At 46.5% G+C, this 22110-nt stretch overlaps 1 protein-coding gene across 5 annotated transcripts in view; it reads right to left on the bottom strand.

Annotated features, from left to right (window-relative positions):
• Positions 1-2063: 2063 nt before the first annotated feature.
• slc8a2b (solute carrier family 8 member 2b) overlaps positions 2064-22110 on the bottom strand; it is a 140706-nt gene continuing 120659 nt past the window's right edge. For 3 of the 5 annotated variants that reach the window (XM_057350857.1, XM_057350860.1, XM_057350858.1), the window contains 5 exons: positions 15060-15077; positions 13722-13846; positions 11767-11866; positions 7119-7397; positions 2064-7038 (listed from right to left, as the gene is read on the bottom strand). In XM_057350857.1, the coding sequence (XP_057206840.1) occupies positions 6662-7038; positions 7119-7397; positions 11767-11866; positions 13722-13846; positions 15060-15077 (899 nt within the window). In that variant the 3' untranslated portion in view covers positions 2064-6661. The other 2 variants (XM_057350859.1, XM_057350863.1) reach the window with 2 other exon arrangements.

The following is a 22110-nucleotide window of genomic DNA, read 5'->3' as shown; positions in this document are numbered from 1 at the left end:
AAATAAATGCAGTCTCCCGGTGAGCAAGCCAAACACTGCACTGCTCTGCTGTGGCGAGGAACCCAAACTCCAATGATGAATAATGGAGAAAAAAAAACCTCGGGAGAAACCAGGCTCAGCCGGGAGGGCCAGATCTCCTCTGACGTGTCATAGCTGCATTCAGTGACCCCGACCAAAGCCACCGAGCAACGTCCACGAAGAACAGGGAGAGCCCATGAGCCGCGACCCAGGAAGCCCCACCCGCCGAAACCGTGCAGGTCCAACCCGGTCCCATTCCGCGATCAACAACAGACAACAGAGGAACAAGCAGGGAAAAGTAGTAATGACATGATTAACTTTATTCCTCTGTTGTCCGACATCGACCACAAAACAAGACCAACCAGACCAGACCCACACAGTCCCAACAAATGAAACGCCCCGAACCACAACCAACAAGCCCCCCCACTCCCTACAACACCCACCCAGCTACCTCCAATCAAAGTCACTGAGTGCAGCCATAACTTCAAACTGCTGTCATGTGATGTAAGTTTAGCATTAAATACCAAGTATTGTAAATTTAGCATTAATGTGACAAGTAGTCCGTCTGCTCTCGGTTGGGGATGGAATTGTCTGAGCTGGGCCGGCCAGATGGTCGCCTTTTTCTTGGGTGGTGATGGAATTGCCTTGGATGGAGCTGGGATGGTCAGTCAGTCTGCAGGCTCTCGCAGGAGGATGGCACGGGATTTTCCGATGTAGCTGGCGTAATCTCTAGTTGTGGATGGGCATATGACGTTCATCTGGGCCTGGCGGAATCTCTCCCTACCGTTCAGCTGGGCCTGGCAGAATCTCTCCCTACCTAATCTCTCCTCGGGATGGGCATCCCGAGGCGAGGGCAGAAAGAGAATAATTAGCGTAGCTGCTGTTCATTAGCTATGTGTTAGTGAATGCTTGGCTGAAAAGATGTGTCTTTAATCTAGATTTAAATTGGGAGAGTGTGTCTGACCCTCGAATAGTATCGGGGAGGCTATTCCAGAGTTTAGGTGCTACGTATGAGAAAGCTCCCTTTTGGTGGATTTAGTTATTCTAGGTGTTATCAAAAGTCTGGAGTTTTGAGATCTTAGAGAGCGTGATGGGTTGTAGTGTGGTAGAAGCTCTGTTATGTAGGTAGGGGCTAAACCGTTTAAGGCTTTATAAGTAATTAAAAGAACTTTAAAGTCAATACGATACTTAATGGGTAACCAGTGAAGGGTTGATAACATTGGGGTTATGTGATCGTATTTTCTGGACCTGGTTAGAATTCTGGCAGCTGCATTCTGAACTAATTGTAGTTTGTTTATTGATGATGCAGGACAACCACTAAGTAGTTCATTACAGTAGTCAAGTCTTGAGGTCACAAATACATGAATAAGCTTCTCTGCGTCAGCCACACATAAAATATTTCGCAATTTGGCAACATTTCTAAGGTGGAAGTAGGCTGTTTTTGTGACATTTGAGATGTGATTTTTAAATGACAGGTTGCTGTCTAATATAACGCCAAGGTCTTTAACTGTATTTGTTGGAGTAACAGTGCAGCCTTCAATTTGAAGGTCATAATCCGAAATATTCTGCTCACGTGTCTTTGGTCCGATAAGTAATATTTCTGTTTTATTAGAATTTAAAAGAAGGAAATTACAAGTCATCCAATGCTTTATATCGTCGATGCACTCTGCCAATTTGGATAGTTGGAAGGAATCATCTGGTCTTGATGAGATATATAGCTGAGTATTTTACATTAGTCGAACATGGACGTTAGCATAGAATGGCAAATAATATTTGATATCATTCCAGAAATCATATTTATATAGTCCAGGAAATAATTTCAAATGCATTTATGCCTTACAATTGTTTAATAGAGGAAACAACTGACTGGAAAGCACTACGTTTCCCAGAGAAGCCAAAATGTCTGTGAGTGTAGCATCTGAGGAACCTTACAAAATGAATTATTTAAATTATCCTGTAGGCTACAGTTTAAATGAATGAACTGTACCTCATCTAATATTGTATGTTGTGTTAATGTGTGTACATACCTGAGCAATATGCAATAATACAGTAAATAATGTTTTTGTTTTTAATATGAAAACAAACGCAGACATTTATTTATGTGTTTTCTTTCTATCAGCTGGTATGTGGAATTTCACGGAATAAAAAAAACAATCAAGGACACAAGATGTTTAAAATAAATAATCTATATTCAATAAGATCTTCTTAAACTCTAACAGCTACATTGTTTTTTCTTAAGACAAAAACATGCCATGTTCTCCAAATCTCTACTGCCTTTTAGTTTTTGTCTTGACTTTTTTGCCCTACTTCCAAAAAAAGCGAACGAAAACATAGAAACATAAAACCTTACTTTCTAGTAAATGTTACAGTATTTGATCAATATTAGTCACATCATTTCTTCATTTCTGATATCAGGTCAGTCATTATTTAATATAACAGACAGAGAGAGGAATGGCCACATAAAGAGCACAAAAACATGAGGAAGAGCAAGACCAGTTTAAAGACAGACAACATACAAATCGGTGAGGACAACAAGACACATTCAGAACAAAAAACAATTTTGAAGGAAGAAAGAGTAAAGAACTGGTTTGCCAATACATTGTTTTCAGCCTCCAATTCAAATTAGTGTATTTTGTGAAACATAATAAATGAAAAAAAAAGACGAATGTGCTTTACATGTAAACATTGACACTAATAACAGCTCATGCGTACAAAGAGGAACATCATGCATGTTGCACATTAGAGGCAGACGTGTACAAAAACAGCAGAGCGCATCACATTTACAGTCATGAACACATCATCATCATCATTATCAAAACATGTGAAGAAGAAGACACGTTTCAGAGAAGACCAGACGGATCTTCTCAATGAACATCAGCCCTTCACACAGTCCAGAAAACAAGACACATCCAACTACAATGTCATTTACATGAGTTATCATGAGTCACAAGACAAATTAATCTGAAATCAATGAATAAATCATATACAGATTTTGGCCCAGAGCACAAATGATTTTACATCAATGATAGATAGATGATAGATAGAACATTTGTTGGTTATGTGGAGAATATCTTGGAAACAGTTATCAAAACCATTAATAACTACCGATCAATCTGAGCAAATTGGCAATAGAAAAATCACCGACTGAAAATGTCCCGAAGTTGTATTCCAAAAAGTTTTACAAATCTTTTGACATTAACACAGTCGTATAAAGAGTAAACATCAGACATTCAGAGTAACGAGTGACAAACAAAGGAAAATGAAAAGAAACAGTGGACCTCAAAATCTCCTGACTCTCCTCATCATCTCTCTCATGTATTGCACGTTCTCATCAGTTTTCGACCACATGCACTAAAGAAAAGCTAAAGACGAAAGCGACGGGTCTGACAGGCACAAGAATAACAGAAGAGTTTTAATGAGATGTATTGCTGACGCTCAGGGGATGACAGCATATTGCACGCTTCGTCTCAATCATTTTGGTTATCATTGCACATGGATAAACACAAACAGAACACAGAACAGATACAATTATGACAAAAAGTTCATTATTGAATGTGATATATATTAGTTGGTATGTCTCTTAAGGCAATAACTGGACGGGAAACAAAAGATGGGATTGGGTTTCTGTTAATCTAAGAGTTTCCCAATCCTTCATGTTTTAGATATCAACATCATTTACGAAAATCCAAGAAACTATTTTCTACCTTTTCTCAACTGAAATGAAGTTTTAAGACCATTGTGTGGTTTTGAATAAACCCAATGAGATGACCCACTGAGATGACCCAATGAGTAACAGTCTGGTTAAGTTTGTAAATATCTGATGTTGAATTTACGAGATCAAATCTCACGTGTTCTCATTCACACGACACGTCAGTCAGTGGATTTTAATTCTCACTGCTTAACTGTAAACAGAGACGTGAACAGTATTCAAGACGAACATTACAAACATAATAAAATGTTAAAATGTTTAAAACATAAATAAAAACAAACTAAAATCACACAAATCATGGTACCATTTTATCCCAACAAAAAAAGTATAAAACATCCAGATCTGCTTTTAAATAAATTAATGTTTAAATTAATATATTAATAATGTGTCATTACTGACCTCAGAGAAACATATTTTGACAAAACACATCCGACACAGGCGGCCGTCATTGTAGTCTGACAATCTGTGGTCTAATGTGAATCAACACATCGTCCCTTTTAAGAACAAACACTGTAAACTTCAGATTCATGCATGTCTTCAGAGTCAAAGCATGCCGTTATAATTCTGCCAATATGAAGTCCATCATGCAGACAAAAGTCCTGACGTACAGTAAACTGTTGGAGAGCGACACACATCACGTACAGTAGCTTTATACAAACACCGGACAGATGAGCCGACCACATAAAAAACATTGAAAATCACTTTAAACATACATACTATACACACAATCCTGAGTGCTCCACACGTAAACTAGAATTTTGTGAATCTGTCAGAAACCGGTGTCAAAATATGACTCCCTGTGACTATCCTGTTTTCCCCTACGAAGATTAGGGTTAGGATTAGGTGTAGGGGCGGGCTTTAGAGATAGGGACCAATCACAGAGCAGCATACTAAGCGAATGAACCAAACAGAAATAGGGGAGTCAAAATCTCACAGGGAGTCAACCGGCACGCTTTCAGATTCAGACACGACCAATCAGATTTCAAATGGAATAGCTAGACCTAATTATCTTCTAGCTCGTTTATTCGTTAAATTGTTGTAGAACAAGAAGCCCAAGATAGGTTTACAAATCTGAAGAGAAACTTTACAGTAACCAGTGACCTTTCTGAAGGAGAGAGAACAGATCTGATTTATATTTCAAATCCAATTCACAAGAAAATAACATTTAGAGAAATTAAAGCCTGTTTTTAGGCCCTGTGATACCGCATTGTGAAATTTCAGGACAAAAACTCCACCACATGACTATCATTGAAAAATTGCAAAACAAAATCTCATTTCGTTTTTTAAATAGTAAACAACGTACACATCATGGCAAGATTTACAGTTACAGTAAAACAAATTGGATAGCGTTTGGGTGTAGTTTGGCATGAAATCAACGCCACAATGTTAGGGGTCGTAAAACAGGCTTTATTTACTTTTTACAATATTTATGTTTTCATTTCATTGTGATTCTGGCGTGGTTTCATAAGATTCACCTTCTTTATTCTTTAGTGTTGTGTAATAAAAGAGCCACTGAATAAAAAAACATAAACTCACTCTAATTTTTTAACTGTAATAAATTTGATACTAAAATTATTTTTCGTCTCAATTACCCGGATCAAGTGAAACAGATCAAGACAAGTTTTTGTTAGTTTGAAGGGGGTTAGAGCTCATTCAGCAGATGCTATTCTTTTAGCTCCAAAGCAGAAGTAACACAGTTGTGATATCATACTTGAAACAGAAAAACTGAGTCACTGCAGAGCATGCAAAACACTCGACCAACGTCCGATCTCAGAGATGATATGAAGATCCTCTTCAGACATGGAGAAAAGTTTTATTTTCATTGAGCTACAGGACGAATTGAACAACTGTGTTGCGTTTCAGGAGACCAAAGTCAGCGTTGTGATGTCAAAGAAATTTCCATTCTATGTCGTTAAAGATGTTGTGTTTCATGTGAAAACTGTGTTGAATTTGTGTCACATCTGGAGACGAGAAGACTGCTGTGTCTCCGACAGACAGGTCTTCTCCTGCAGCGTCGCCTCAAGCACCTTCACCGTCTTAAACCAGGTGAACACTGTGCAGTTTCTGTCCTCCGAAACATCATGAGTCCATCAAATCATCAGCTTCTGACAGATGTTTCTGGCAGTGACGATATTCATTTTGATTCCATCAAGAAAATGACAGAAAAGGAGCCGTCCACATTTCCTTTTTATTTTCTCATGCAGGAGTTGTTGCTTTTTTAGAGGGGATCGTGCGTTACCGTTTTCATTTCATGTCTCAATGAGGCTGTCAGAACATGACCAAAGTTAGTCTAAATCTATACTGTACAGTCTGACACAGTCCGCATTCGCTTTTTAAAATCTCACAATCACATGAGACCGAAAAACTGCACAGTGTACATCCAGCCTGATCAGAAGTACCACAACATCTCTGACAACTTCAGAGTCTGTGATGTACAAAGCCCGGAAAAGACATTCTGCCTAAAACTAAAAAACATCATCGAAGTTCCTCACATCTGAAGAAAACTTTCATCTTTTACTCTAGAAAGAAAGGTCTGTCAAGTCACATGTCTATAAGAAACACAAGCTGTCTATTCTGTCCTTGAGCTGGTAGAGATTGAAATGTGAATATTTTACAGCGTTCTTCCTTCTTCCTCACACCACTGTTTGTCTTTCTTCCCTACATGCTTTGCTTTTTCATTTATAAATATTTCTTTCATCGCACCTCATCATCTCTCATCTCATTTCTTTTTTCTCAGATTCTCCCTCACGATCTGTTTAAGTGCACTCAGCGCTTCACATCAGCTGTATGTGTTGTAGGTCTGTGTGTAGTTTTTTCTCGCGTTTAGTGTATGACATTGGCTTCCCCCCTCGTTTTGTTCATGAATATCATTGTCTGTTTATAACGGGTGTTTACTGCAGTTGTGTTGCTTGTTTCTGGCCTATCTCGTCTCGTTCAGAAACCCTTGATGTGACAGTAAGCCTCCAGGCTGGAGAAGAGGATGTACAGGAACCACAGACCCAGAAAGAGAAGCATAGTGACGAGACGAGGGACCCGCGGGCCGCCGAGCTCTCCTCCGATCGACGGTCTGCGCCGGAACAACAGCACCCCCATACAGATGAAGGCAAAGATAGTGAAGACTGTGACGGAGAAGGCCAGTGACCCGGGATCCACGTAAAACTTCTTGCCCTGGACGGCCCAATACACGGCCGCCACAGACCATGCCACCCCGATGCCCAGGAATACGTTTACTGCGTTGCTGCCCGTGACGTTTCCCACTGAGGCGTCTGCGTACTGATCCTGAGTCGCGGCGACTTTACTTGCAAACGTGTCTGAGAAAGAAAAAGCAAATATAGAGATGACAATATTTGATCTAAGCAGTTGCTGATCTGGTTAAATGTCTCACACACACCTGGAATCGAAGTGCCGAGAGCTACGAACACCACCGCCGTGACCGTGTCTCGAAGCCCAACGGTGCAGCCGAAGTGTGATGCCAGATCTCCAATGACGGCTGTCAGTAGGCCTATTACAGTAATGGACACCACGAAACAGGCCCAGCCGTTCCAATATTCTGTGGGCGGGACGAAGGCGAACAGAACCTTCCAGAACACCGTCAGGAAGTGCATGACGTAATCGGAGCAGGACGGGAGACGCTCCGCTCTGCCCTCCTCTTCATCTTCATCCCCATCACCTGAAGATGACACACACCATGACACACGCTTTAAAGGGATACTTCACTTACTACTTACTACTATGGTAGTAAGTGGGGGGCAAAATCTGTCTGGTTATAAGCATTCTTCCAAATATCTTTCTCTGTGTTCATCACAACAAAGACATTTATACAGATTTGGAACAACTCGAAGGTGAGTAAATGATGACAGAATTTTCATTTTTGGGTGAAGTATCCCTTTAATATGAGTCAATGATGTATTTACAATATCACACCATCAGAGGGCAGTACTGAATCACTCATATCCACCTGCACACAACTAAAAAAACATTACAGATTGAGGAATGGCAGTTCCCTTTCTGTCGGTCTCTCGATGTTGTGTCGAGCCGACAGATGGGGTTCGTCCTTGAGAACCAATCGCTTCCGACTACTTAGAAAAGGCCAATGAAATTGGCGAATGAAATTTGCATGCCGGACTCCGCCCCTGGATATCCGGGTATAAAAGGGAGACGGCGTGCCTCATTCATTCACCTTTTGTTCTTCGGAGCCTTCGCTCATGAATTGCAGACCTTCGCTACTACTTAGCAACACAGACTGCCGGTTCTACGACGTGGTGCAGCGGACTGTCCCTTCCTGCGGCGACTTCCCCTGGGCGTCTCGGCGGTTCCAGAGGTGTTCGAGAGATCTAAAAGAGCAAATTTCTCCAGCGTGGCATGTCCCGCTGTTCTCGTGGGTGCGGTACCCTCATCGAGGAGGGGGACGGACTCAAGTGTTTGGGTCTCCAGCACGCTGAGGCAGCCTTTGTTGACTCGTCTTGCCCGCACTGCGGGCGGATGGACATTCAGACGTTGCGGTCATGCGTGGCTATCTTCTCTCGAGAACCAGCCACCACCTCGCATGCTTCCCGGGCTGTGACGAGAATGGCTAAGGCCATACCGTCCGCCAAGGCGAGCGGCGAGGGTGATATGGGGGCCACTGCGAGCGTAAATCCATCAGCCAAGCGCTCGCGGAACGCTCGCACCCCGTCTCGCTCGCCTGACCGTTCCCTAGCAGACGGTACCATACCGTCTGCATCCTCATTCACGCATTCGGAAATGGTGGGTGAAGAAGATGAGATGTCTATCGCAGCATCGGAGAACGATTTGCTAGCATCCGATCCCGACGATTCCTTGCAGCACCCCCCCACGGGGGTCAAGCTCAGGAAGAAGCGGATTTCGAGATGTCGGCCATGCTTTCCCGGGCCACCGTGAGCATTGGGTTAGAGTGCACTCCGGTGCCTCTCCCCCAGCGCTCACGGCTGGACACATGGTTCTTGGGCTCTGAGCACGACTCCAAGCCACGCCCAACCCCGGTTCTATTCTTCCCGGAGTTGCATGAGGAACTGACGAAGACGTGGAACGCCCCTTTTTCGGCTCGTACATGTCAAACCAGTTCCGTCGCTCTTTCTTCCCTCGATGGCGGGGCAGCTAGAGGTTACGTCGACATGCTCCAGGTGGAACGTGCAGTCGCGGTGCACCTGTGCCCGCAGGCGGCGTCCACCTGGAGAGGTCGACCGAAACTCCTGTCCAAAGCATGTAGGATTTCGGCATCACTGGTGTCAAAGGCCTACGCTGCTGCGGGCCAAGCTGCCTCCTCTCTCCACGCCATGGCCATCCTGCAGGTCCACCAGGCCAAGGCGTTGAAAGAGATCCACGAGGGTAAGACTGACCCAGGGTTCGATGTCCACTCTTGTGGTTCAGGAGAGGCATCTCTGGCTTAACCTTGCACAGATGAGCGACGCCGAGAAAGTCCGCTTTCTCGACACACCCATTGCGCAGGGTGGGCTGTTTGGTGACACTGTCGAGGACTTCGCTCAGCAGTTCTCGGCAGTAAAGAAGCAGACGGAGGTGATCAGCCACATCCTGCCCCGCCGTGACTCGGCTGCCCACAGACCTTCGAGATCCCGTACGGCGCCTGCTCCCCAGCAGCCCCGGCCCTCTTCGATGCCAGCTCCGGCCCCGGCGTTCCCTACCCAGGCGGTCCATCAGATGTTCATCAGGCTCCCCTTCGAGTCCCTAGGTGATGCCGCTCTTTCTCATCTCACGATGAAGACGGTTCTCCTGATGGCGCTCGCTTCGAGGGTAGGGGACATACAAGCATTCTCCGTGTCCCCTGACTGCCTAGAATTCGGACCCAGGGATTCTCACGTTATCCTGAGACCTCGGCCCGTCTACGTGCCCAAAGTTCCAGGTGGTGAACTTACAGGCGCTCCCCACCTGGGAGGAAGACCCAACCCCATCCGTGTTGTGTCCAGTACGCGCACTGCGCCTCTACTTAGACTGCACGCAGAGCTTCAGGAGCTCGGATCAGCTCTTTGTCTGTTTCGGAGGTCAGCAGAAGGGGAGAGCTGTCTCCAAGCAGAGGTTGGCGCACTGGATTGTGGACGCTGTCACGACGGCCTACCAATCCCAAAACCACCCGTGCCCACTCGCAGTGAGATCTCACTCCACCCGGGGTATAGCTTCCTCGTGGGCACTGGCACGCGGCGCCTCTCTCGCAGACATATGCAGAACTGCGGGTTGGGCTACAACCAACACCTTCGCGAGGTTCTACAACCTCCGCGTAGAACCGGTGTCAGCCCGCATCCTGCATGGCAACATGTAGGACTGGCAACCGGTAGGGTGTACTCCTATGATGGTACCTTCCCCCCTTTCTCAAGTGGGTCAGCGTATTAATTCAGCCTCCCTTCTTTCCAGGCACGAACAGGCACTCCATCCATCACTAAGCAAGCACCTCCTGTGGGCGGGCTGGGCAGAGCAGCCCTGACCCTTAGGCCGGGTACCACCTGAGTTATTTGCAACATAGCTCTAACCGGACCTAGTGCTACCAGACGTTGTAACCCCCCAGCAGGGCGTTTCCATCTTGGTTCCCACCTTGGTAACCCATGACCTTCCCTATAGTGGACCTCCACCTCGCGGTTAACTCCTTCAGTCCGCACATTCTTCCCATGAGCTCTCCCCTAACGGTGAGACCATGTTGGTATCTCCAGTAATCTCCTCCCTACGGTAGGATGTGGTCTCTGTAGCGCATCCCCTGCTTGAGGAAGTAGCGCTTACCCAGTGGCCTTACGGTACCAGGCGGCTTCTCGCTGTTAGAGAAACAAGGTCGCCGCCTGTGAGGCCAAAGGCAGGGGCCTTCCCACCTTTCAAGAAAGCTCTGGGACCCCCTACCTACCCACTGGTAGGTTACAATTTCGCAGTAGCGTTCACGGCTGACACGCCCAGGCCAGTCACCGTCGCTTCGCTAGAGATTGTGACAGGGCACAGTGTTGTGGTGTTTTCTATAGGAACCCCATCTGTCGGCTCGACACAACATCGAGAGACCGACAGAAAGGGAACGTCTTGGTTACGGATGTAACCTCAGTTCCCTGGTGGAGGGAACAAGACGTTGTGTCCTTCTTGCCACAACACGTGCTGCCCAATGCAGCAGTCGTGAGAGGTCTCAGGCTCCTCAGAACTAAGGTGAATGAATGAGGCACGCCATCTCCCTTTTATACCCAGATATCCGGGGCGGAGTCCGGCATGCAAATTTCATTCGCCAATTTCATTGGCCTTTTCTAAGTAGTCGGAAGCGATTGGTTCTCAAGGACGAACCCCATCTGTCAGCTCGACACAACGTCTCGTTCCCTCCATCAGGAAACTGAGGTTACATCCGTAACCAAGACGTTTTCACTATGCAACCATATGTTAAAGGGATAGTTCACACAAAAATAATTAAAATATAATCATTAATTTTCAGTTTTGGGTCAATTATCTCTTCAAGACACACAATTTTATGACAGCACTATGAATATAACAGTCTGATAATTGATAATTTAATGAATAAAATAAATATATTTGTAATCGATTTATTTATTTTTTATTTGCAATAAGACGTGTTTTATCATTTTACTGATTTTATTCAATTTCTTTTCCTTATTTCTGCACGTTTTCTCATCTCTACTGCTAAAATGTATTTTCTGTAATGCTGCTTTGCAACAATGCAAAAATGGATTTACTGTAGAAATAAAGTTAAATAGTTATATATAACTATTATTAATACATCGTTTTTTTATTATATAGAGCTATAATAAAAGTTTATATCATCATATTTGTTCTGTGTAACATTTAACAGTGTATGAACAAATTTGTTTTGTTCAAATACAAATAAGATATACATAATAGCGTCCAGAGTTGGTATGGGCTTTTGAAAACACCAGGAAATAAAATAAAACAAAAATGGTTTGATGTTAAAGATGGCAAAATTGACATGTTCCTGTGAATTATTCATCTCACTGAATGTTAAAGTCTCATTACGTTTTCACGCTTGAGAATGATTGAGTGAATGAAACGAATTCAGTGTGATGACAGACCTGCGCTGACGGTCACAGCCTCCACAAACTGTTCTCTCCATGAATGAGTGCCGATCACCAGCGCCAGGTTCGTCTTCTTGATCAGTTTATCCACGGTGCTCTGAAACACACGTGACACACGTGATCTCTCTCACGCCACAAACCAGAGCGTCCTGTTTGCTTTAATGATGACCCTGTTACACAGACGCTGCTCTAAATAAATAATGATACAAACACAGACCAACCACCTCAAAACACCAACGCAATTCATGAATGATGTGAGGTTAATCAAAGAGATCATTTACACTTAAGTTACAATGAAAATAAAATGAGAATGTCATCCAAAAACAGATCTGTGAAAGTGTAGTCTCATCTGAAGCGTTACATTTGTCTCACATCAGTAATCTGAGAGAAACTGTTGTCAATAATCGTGTTTTTTGATCAGGAGCTTGAGAATGTCTCTTTTAGCACCACGGAGTTGACAAATAATAGACTTTAATCTTCGTTAAACGCATCAGAACACATCTTTGTAGCTGTAATAATCATTGAGTGGGAGTTTCAAATGACTTTTCTGTAGATAATCAAACATTGATCATTTAAAATGTTCATCCTCTGTGATGTGAAGAATGAAAAAGACTCAGTGTGCCGTGAGAATCTCCGCCTATGGGCCGTCATCTCTAATGGACATACATGTTTCATGCCACATATCAAATGACCTACATACAGTAAAGAGCTCTATTGTACACTTCAGCATGCATGATTCCACCGTCTGACCTCCTGTCGAGCCGTTTCAGACACAGATGAACAGATGCGGTAAAACCATACACTGTATAAAATATGGACGTAGTGTCCGTGACGTCACCCGTAGGTTTGTGAAGAGTAAAATGAAGCCTAAAGTAGGTGGAGCCAGTTGTCGCCATCTTGGCATCGCGTCATCGCATGTCACTCCTGGATAATCGTAAATGGGCAAAGAGGCAGGACATGGTTGGAGCTGAGGCGCCCGGTTGGCTGAAACCAATTGTCACTCAAGTGGCCACGCAACTATTTTGCAGAATTTTAAGCCTTAATATAAGTTAAACGGGTGAGTTATAAAAAATCACCCTCCTCACAGTTGTCATGTAGGGTAAAATTACCTATATAGACCAAAATAATTTTTTGTAAACATGTTTTTTTGTGCTGTAAAGTTGGCCATTTTAACATGGGGCTCAATGAGATTCTGCTCTGTTTTGGAGCCAGTGTCTAGCGACCAATCAATGAATTGCAGTTTTAGTCACTTCCGTGTTGGTTTCACGAGAGAGACCGGAAGATTGCCCCTTGGGTAAAACTGAAGAGCTGAATAAATGATCTCACGAGCCATCTGATGATATTCAAATGAATTTGCTCTTTGATAGGCTAGATGGTTGCTAGGGCTTTCTAGGTAGTCGCTAGGCAGTACAAGATGATCTGCAGGCCGTTGCTATAGTGTCCCCCTGACCACGTCCATTTGCATCAAAGTTACCTAACATTAGAGAGAAAAGACACCTATTCCATCATTTCTCCTAGACATCAGTGAGATTAAGCAGAGAGCAAATGGAAACTTTTGCTTAAGTCTCATGCATGTCTTATATGTTTCTCCTGAGGTAAAGAGTCACAAATGACACAAATGTCATTAGAGTTTCAGAAGAGATGTCAACAATGTGTCAAGCTGAGCTCAGATTAGTCAAGTCTGCAATCAAAAGTCAACATTATTGAATATCTCAACATGAACTCAAACATTTCTCAAATTGAACACATCCAGATTGTTTGACCTCTACCATCTACATTCATTTACACCTCCATACTCGTCATGTGTTTCAACAATCACACTCTCATTTGACTTTCTTTATTTCTCCAAAGAAAAACAAAGCTGACACTTCAATTACACCGAGAACTCCATCAATTGTCCTGAGCTATGAAAGAGCAATAACATTCTCCTCTGGCCATTACCAGTATAATACCTTGAATTCATAGGATTCCTCAATCACCACCTCCAGTTGACTGTGTTCACCCAGAATGGGTTTCCCCATCTCCGCTATCCTCCTGGCCTCCTCCTCCTCAGCGCTCAGCTCCCCCTCTGGATCATCTGAGACACAGACACCACAAAAGATGAAAGAGAGGAGACCGGATGAGATAGAGCAGACAGGAAATAAAGGTCACACCCCTTACCTTTCAATCAAAAACAACGGCACAACCAACCAATAGACATCAGGTACATCACAACACACACATACTGTACACACACAAACAACATGACAAGGTTTGGAAATAAAGCTTTGAGATGATCCGAGTGTACTGCGGAGTTCATTATTCAAAATGAGTCTGAGGTGTTTTTCGTTCCAGGATTTTGCTGGATTTGATGTTAAAGAGTTTTTCGACACGTTTCAAACATTTCTAGTCGAACTATTCCTTTACAGTTTCCTTCTAGTCTTTATGAATAAACCTAAATGTAGCAGTTAAAGGGGTCATATGACACGGCTAAAACGAATATTATCGTTTGTTTTAGATGTAATGCAATGTGTATGCACGATTTAAGGTTCAAAAACGCTGTATTTTCCACATACCGTGTATGTTTGTATCTCCTCTTTGCTCCGCCTCTCTGAAACGCGCAGATTTTTTACAAAGCACATCGCTCTGAAAAGCGAGGTGTGCTATGATTGGCCAGTGAACCTGTGCGTAGTGATTGGTCGAAAACTGGAAGCGTGTGACAGAAATGTAATGCCTCTTACCATATTGGGAACATCAGGTTCCAAAGCAATTGTACTGACAGATACGCCTACCTTACTTGCGTATACATTTGGGCGGTCTTAGTCAAATCATACCACGAACTGACGTAGATTTGTGGGGGTGTGGTTACACGAGGCGTTTCAGGCAGGTCTGGGTGAGCATTTGCTTTTAGATAGAATGCATCTTTTGTTCCGACACTTGAATTTTTGCAATTTTACGTGTCTAATACATGCATGAGCAACTTATAACAGACCAAAGATACAGAAAAACACGTATTCGTGCCATATGACCCCTTTAAAGCACTTTAAAGAGATCCAACAAGTTTTTCTTCTAAGCACTTAAAATGGATTTTAAAGAGGCCGCGAAACGTCTTCGCCTCTTCAGTACACCTCCACCTCTGTGTACTTCTCTCTCTCAACAGCAAACGTCTGATCCCTCTTTCAAGATCCCAATCGTGTCCCTGATGAGTTCGGAAAAGCTTTTAGGTGTCTCTGTGCTCTCCGGCGTGACCCGTGGAGTGTTTTTAAATGAGGGTTAGCGGACACATGTCAGAGGTGATTCACAGGCCTTACCTTGATTCAGCAGCAGGGCTGCGTGGTGTAAGAGGGACAAGAGAGATGGAGTTAGTGCTGAAGATGACCTTACTCCATTAATAAACACACACACACCACACGTGTGTGTGTGTGTCAGATGATATTGTGCCGTGTTCCCTTAAACATACTTTCCTCTTAGAAAAGAGTGACATAAACACATCATGCTAAATTGTAAATCCTAAATAAACGGAATAACAGGGCACACTGGAAATGAGTATAAAACAAGAAAATGAAAATGGGCGGAGCTATGTAGACTGGATGTCCCTATTGGTCAGATAATATGATGGGGTTAAAGAATGATTCTTTACAATTCATCGTTGTTAAAATGAATGTTTTCCATACAATTATAGCCATGGTTTAAAAGGTGTATTTACTAAAGTGTGTATTTATCTTATTCTGCAAGTGATACGTGATTCATAAAGGATTAAATAAATAATCACAACTTCTTTTTATAAAAAATGATTGTCAAACTCTAAAAAAATTATCACCATATCGCAATTAATTATTAGAAAATTAATTGTCGGAAAAATGTTATAACATCCCGGCATCTCCGGAACACAAATAAAGATATTTTAGGTGACATCTGAGAGATTCCCAGGCCTCCTCATAGACATCATGGTTATAGTTGCTGTCAAGGTCCAAAAAAGTACTAAAGACATCGTTAAATTGGTCAATCGTTAAAATGTGTCTAAGTGGTCTCGTGAATGCGCACCATAGACTGGCAAGACAGAGGAGAATATATCGATTAAAATCGTAATTTTGGTTTGTTTTTTGCACATAAAGTATTCTCGTCGATCCAAAAACAACAACTATAACTATGATGTCTATGAGGAGGCCTGGAAATCGTCTTGGTTACGGATGTAACCTCGGTTCCCTGATGGAGGGAACGAGACGTTGTGTCGAACCGACAGAATGGGGTTTGTCTTGAGAACCTATCATCTTCTGAGTATTTAGAAAAGGCCAATGAAAATTGGCGAATGAAATTTGCATGCCGGACTCCTCCCCGGATGTCCGGGTATAAGAGGGAAGCCGGCGTGCTCATTCATTCACCTTTGGTATCCTCCCGACACTGGGTGGGCGGCCAGTGTTGTGGCACTAGGGACACAACGTCTCGTTCCCTCCATCAGGGAACCGAGGTTACATCCGTAACCAAGACGTTCCCTTTCTGTCGGTCTCTCGACGTTGTGTCGACCGACAGAATGGGGTTCCTATGTAAGACGCACAGCACTGAGCCACGTCACAATCTCTAGCGGAGCGACGTTGACTGGCCTGGGCGAGTCAAACGAAGACGCTAACGCGAAATTATGACCATCCAGTCAGAGCTTTACCACAAAGTTGGGAAGCCCCTGCCACCGGCCGTCACGGGCGGAGGCCTAGTTCTCTAAATGGCGAGAAGCCGCCCGGTACCGTAAGGGCCACTGGGTAAGCATTATTCCCCCCGGGGGAAAAACGCTGCAGAGACCACTACCTACCGTAGGGAGGAATTAGTGGAGACACCACATGGTCTCACCAACAGGGGAGAACTCATGGGAAAATGTGCGGACTGCAGGAGTTAACCGCAAGGTGGGAATCCACCTAGGGAGGTCATGGGTTGCCGAGGTGGGAACCATTCATGAGGATACATCAGACGGAACAGCCCACGGAGGGGGGGTTACCACGTCTGAAGCACTAGGTCCGGTTAGAGCTATGTGGGAGATAACTCAACTGTTCCCCGGCCTAAGGGGGCAGGGTTGCTCTGCCCAGCCTGCCCAGAGGAAGGTGCTAGTGATGGATAAAATGCTTGTTCTTTACCCAGTGGGGGAAAGAGGGGAGGCGTAATAGCCGCTGATCCCCCTAAGGACGGGGGAAGGGCTTTCGCAGGCGTACGTCCTACCAGCTGCTGGTCCTACACCTGCCAGAATGCGGGCTGACACCGGTTCCGCGCGTAGGTATTAGAACCTCACGGAGTTGTTGGGCATAGCCCAACCTGCAGCTCTGCAGATGTCTGCTAGAGAGGCGCCCTGAGCCAGTGCCCATGAGGGGTGTGCCTCACTCCCAACGGGCAGGGGCGAATTGAGATCGGTATGCCCTAACGAGGGCATCCACGATCCAGTGCGCCAGCCTCTGTTTGGAGACAGCCATACCTTCTGCTGACCTCCGAAACAGACAAAGAGCTGCTCAGAGCTTCTGGGCTCTGCGTGCGGTCCAAGTAGAGGCGCAGTGCACGTAAGGTAAACAACACGGTAAGGTTGGGTCTTCCTCCCCGGTGGGGAGCGCTTGCAGGTTCACCACCTGGTCTCTCGGAAGAGTGGTGGGACCTTTGAGCACGTAGCCGGGGCGGGGTCTCAAGATAACGTGAGAATCCCGGCCCCGAGTTCTAGGCAATCTGTGGACTCGGAGGGTGCTTGCAGATCCCCTACCCTCTTGGAGGTGAGCACCATCAGGAAAGCCGTCTTTATCAAGACTGAGAAAGAGCGGCAACCATGAGAGGCTCGAAGGGGGCGGGGCCTCTTGAGGCCCGCCACCTAGGTCGCAAGAAGGTACGGAGCGCGGATAAGGTGGTCACCCTCTCACGCCCCTTAGAAACCTAATGACCAGGTCGTGCTGTCCCAGAGGCTACCCAACATTTGGGTCATGATGAGCGGCCGTAGCGGCTACATACATTCCCAGTGTGGAGGGGGAGAGGTTACTCCCCAGTCTCTCTTGAGGAAGGGACAGCTCGTACCCGACCGAGCAGCTCCGCGGGTCTTCTCGCCGAGAAGAGCACCAGGACGAGAAGAGGCGCCACTTATGGGCGTATAGCCGCCCAGTGGCCGAGGCCCTAGCCTGAGTGACGTCCCAACCAGACCGGAGGTGGGTCACTCAGGATCTCCTCGTCCCGTCCAGACATGGAGACCAGGTTCTGCCTGGGATGCCGTAACGTGCCCCTTCCCCTGGGGAAGCAGGAACTTCGCCAGGGGTAGCGGCCAGGGGGGAGTTGTTGTCAGAGCCTTAGCTCCGAGAACCAAGTCCTGGTTAGGCCAAAGGGGCGTAACTAGTACCACTTGATGCTCCTCTTCCCTGGCCTAGCACAGGACCTGTGCAATGAGGCTCACTGGGGGGAAGCATACTCCTGCTTGTCCCGCCGCAAGCTGTACGCAAGGGCATCCGTGCCAAGGGTTGCCTCGGACAGGGAGTACCAAAGCGGACAATGGGTGGAGTCCGGTGAGGCAACAGGACCACCTGTGCCTGGCCGAACTGCTCCCAAATGAGCCGGCTGCGTGGCTCAACGCAGGCGGGGGCCCGTCCACCGCCCGACACTGCGTGCCCATTGCACATGGCACCCTAACCCTACAGGGAGGTATCCCTAAGGGGACCCCTGTCACCAGGGGGTTAGGGTGTGTCTGCAGAAAAAGCGTGATGACCATACGCCTGCTGCCGGTGTGCCATGCTCTCCAAGGCCAGTGTTGGAGCGGTCGTAAGTGCATCAACCCGAGGGGGACCACCCCCGCCGAGGATGCCATGTATCCCAGGAGCCTCTGAATTGTTTCAGGGGGACCGCTGACTGCCTGAGAGCTTCAGGCAGTTCAACACTGATCGGGCACGCTCTGTAGTCAGTCGCACTGCCTCTGGAGGCCGCGTGCGCGCGGGCTTCCTCGGCGCGGGTCTCGCGCCCCCGCGGGGCCGCTCATGAGGACAGAGTCTAGTTCCATACCGAGAAAGAGGACTCTCTGCACCGGGGAGAGCTTGCTCTTCTCAGTTGACCTGTAGCCCCACTGATCTAGGTGCCGGAGCACCAGGTCCCTGTGTGTACACAACAGATCTCGAGAGTGCGCCAAGCTGAGCCAGTCGTCGAGATAGTTTAGTACCCGCACACCTCCTTCCCTAAGGGGAAGGAGGGTGGCTTCCACGACCTTCGTAAAGACTCGTGGAGACAGGGACAGACCGAAGGGGAGGACCCTGTACTGATATGCCCGTCCCTCGAATGCGAACCGTAGGAACGGCCGATGTCGAGGAAGGATCAAGACATGAATTACGCGTCCTTCAGGTCGATTGCCATGAACCAGTCCTGACACACGTCAGGATGCGCTTCTGCGTGATCAACCTGAAAGGCAGCTATTGTGTAGGTGCCTGTTCAGAACACACAGACCCAAGATAGGGCGCAACCCTCCGCCTTTCTTGGGGACAATAAAGTACAGGCTGTAAAACCCGTTGAACATCTTGGCTGATGAGACGGGCTCGATCACTCCTTCGCCAGAAAGGTGGCGACCTCGCCAGAAGTACGGGAACACCCTAGCCTCTGACTGAGGTATATCGGATGCCCTGAACTTGGCAGGCGTGAGGCGACTGGATCGCGTAGCCGAGACGGATCGTCTTCCCTAGCCAGTCTGACAGTCTGGGAAGCCGGCAGGCTCCCAGAATGAGAGAGGGGGACTAAAGTTACGATCTTTTTCATCGTCCCCCCCAGGAGGTGGTTCGATGGCTAGCAGTACGGATTCCTTGCCGGGGGAGGTCCCCCGGGGAGGAGATCGGCTCTGCTGTTTTTCCTGCCTGGCGACTGCGCAGCTCAACGCACTGTCTGACTGAGAGTGCTGAGGGCTGGTGTTTATACTCGACATTGCGCTTTGCCATGACGCAACGTCGAGTTTGCCGCTCACCACCGTGCAGATGGTGGGAGCGGCTGTGATAAACCAGAGAGAGGAAACTCCCTTTTTTGAGAGTAAGTGGGCGCTAGCCCCCCGAAGGAGGCCAGCAGATGGCGAGACGGGGCAGGATCCGTCCCTATCCGACTTCCCAGCGATGTGGCTGGGGTCGGGCCCAATGGTAGCCTCGATCCCCCTGAGGTCTTCCCATGAAGGCCGCGGCTGCTGATGGGGCGATGGTCTCCTCTTCGCCGTCTCCTCCAGGGGGGGCCGCCTGAGTGGGGGGCGCCAGAGCTGGAGGGCGTCGAAGAGGACCAGGGCTGCTGGGAAGCAGACAGTGCACGGGACTCGACGGCCGGGGCAGCCGAGTCGCGGCACGGAGGAGTGCTTCTTTACTGTTGAGAACCCTCCGGGGGCAGCCGCGTGCGGGTCTCGCGCCCCCGACGAGGGGTGAGCAGGGCCGCTGCGGCTCGACAGTAACACCAACCAGCCGCCCCCTTGCGAGACGGGTGCGTCGAGAAAGCGGACCTTCTCGGCGTTACTCATCTGCGCAAGGATCGGCCAGAGGAGTTTCTCATGGACCACAAGTGTGGACATCGTCCGACCCAGGGCCCGTGTGGTCACCTTGGTCGCCCGTAGAGCGAGGTCGGTGGCGGCGCGGAGTTCCTGCATAAGCGCTGGGTCGGTCTTATCCTCGTGGAGCTCTCTCAACGCCCTGGCCTGGCAGGAGCCATAGTGTGGAGAGAGGAGGCAGCTTGGTCCGCCGCAATGTAAGCTCTCGACACCAGAGATGCCGAGACCCCGCATGCTTTGGACGGGAGTCTAGGTCGAGCCCCATCCCCAGGTGGCCGCCGCCTACGGGCACGAGTGCACCGCGGCGGCATACTCCACCTGGGGGACATCGATGTATCCTCTAGCTCAGTGGTTCCCAACCTTTTTTCCAGGGGACCCCTATTTAAATATTCAAAATCCTTAACGACCCCCAAACCCCCTCAGACACATTTTGCATACTGACAGAAAATATAATCAATACATATCAATTGTTACATTTTTAATAAATGCAAAAACGGCTGAATAAAATAGTTAGGGCAATATGAAACAATTCAGAATAGATTTTCTTTACAACAACAGGCTCCACTTTTTCTTAAACTGTAGCACAAATACCACAAACAATTTCTAAACTGAAAATGTAAATTTCAAGTAATTAGAGAAATTACACCATATTATCAAACAAATTCATCAATTGCATTTTTAACACCCAAAAATCTAAAAACATAGATAAAAAATGTAAGAACAATAATATATATAAAAAAATGCTGTGTGTGTGTTCATACTTATTCTTGCCATTTATTGTAGCCTCTGAATGATGCCCATTTTCAAGTGTGTAAGGATTTTTAATGTGAGCTCTGGCCTTGTATTTCCTGAGCTAAGGATTGGATAGCAGGCGTGATTTGTGTGACAGACAGACGAAAGTCATTGTGCACGTCTAGCTTGTTGCGTGCCTTTGTTTTGATTTTTACCAGAGAGCTGAAAGCAGTTTCTGACAGATATGTTGTGGCAAACGGCAGGATGAGTCTAGTTATGGCATGTTGCGAGCAAGCTTAGGCGCGAAGACGGACCCTTTCACGAGCCAGAACCGTTTGTACCCGTGTTCGGTAAAGAAACTCTTTAGAAGAGAATTCGTTTTAACGTCCAAGAGCTCGTCCTCCGCGTCTAAATACTCCACGTCCTCCACCTTTGCGGTAAACGGATCCATTACCCATGCGCATTTGGCGACATGTTCATCAACATCAGAGAACCGTGACTTCATCTGCTCCTGTAGCAGTTCCATGTGACACGTGAATTCGCGGCTCAAGGGCTCAGGTAAATTACCTCCAGTATGATTGAAAAGTGACGGAAAGTGCTGTAGTTCCTGTTTCATGAGTTTATTCTTTCTGAATTCCACTTTTTGCACAAATGCGTCAATGATTTCCTTGCATTCCATGACGTTCGCGTCCGCGTTTTGCATGCGCTTGTTTGTTTCGTTGTATAGGCTGAAAATATCAGCCAGGTATGATGTTCTCATAAGAAATTCGTTGGTCATTTCGTCAAGCAATTTCTGGTTGTTCAAGCTCAGGAACTCCTTTATTTTTTCTTTCAGCTCAACAAAACGGACCAACACTTGACCCCTTGATAGCCAGCGCACTTCGGTATGAAGGAGGAGTGTCTGGTGTGCCTCATCTTCACACAGCTCCGCAAAGATGCGTTTGTTCAATGGACGGGCTTTGATAAAGTTGACGATCTTTACAACCATCTTGAGCGCTTCATTCAGCTCAACCGAGAGGTGTTTGCTAGCCAGGGCTTGGCGGTGTATCATACAGTGAAAAACAAGACAGTGAGGAGCCTTTTCCTTCAGACGTGCATTGAAGCCTTTGTTCTTTCCCATCATT

This window comes from Triplophysa rosa, linkage group LG14 (assembly GCF_024868665.1).
Source record: "Triplophysa rosa linkage group LG14, Trosa_1v2, whole genome shotgun sequence".
Classification (NCBI taxonomy): Eukaryota; Metazoa; Chordata; class Actinopteri; order Cypriniformes; family Nemacheilidae; genus Triplophysa; species Triplophysa rosa.
This window is presented reverse-complemented; position numbering and strand designations above follow the sequence as displayed.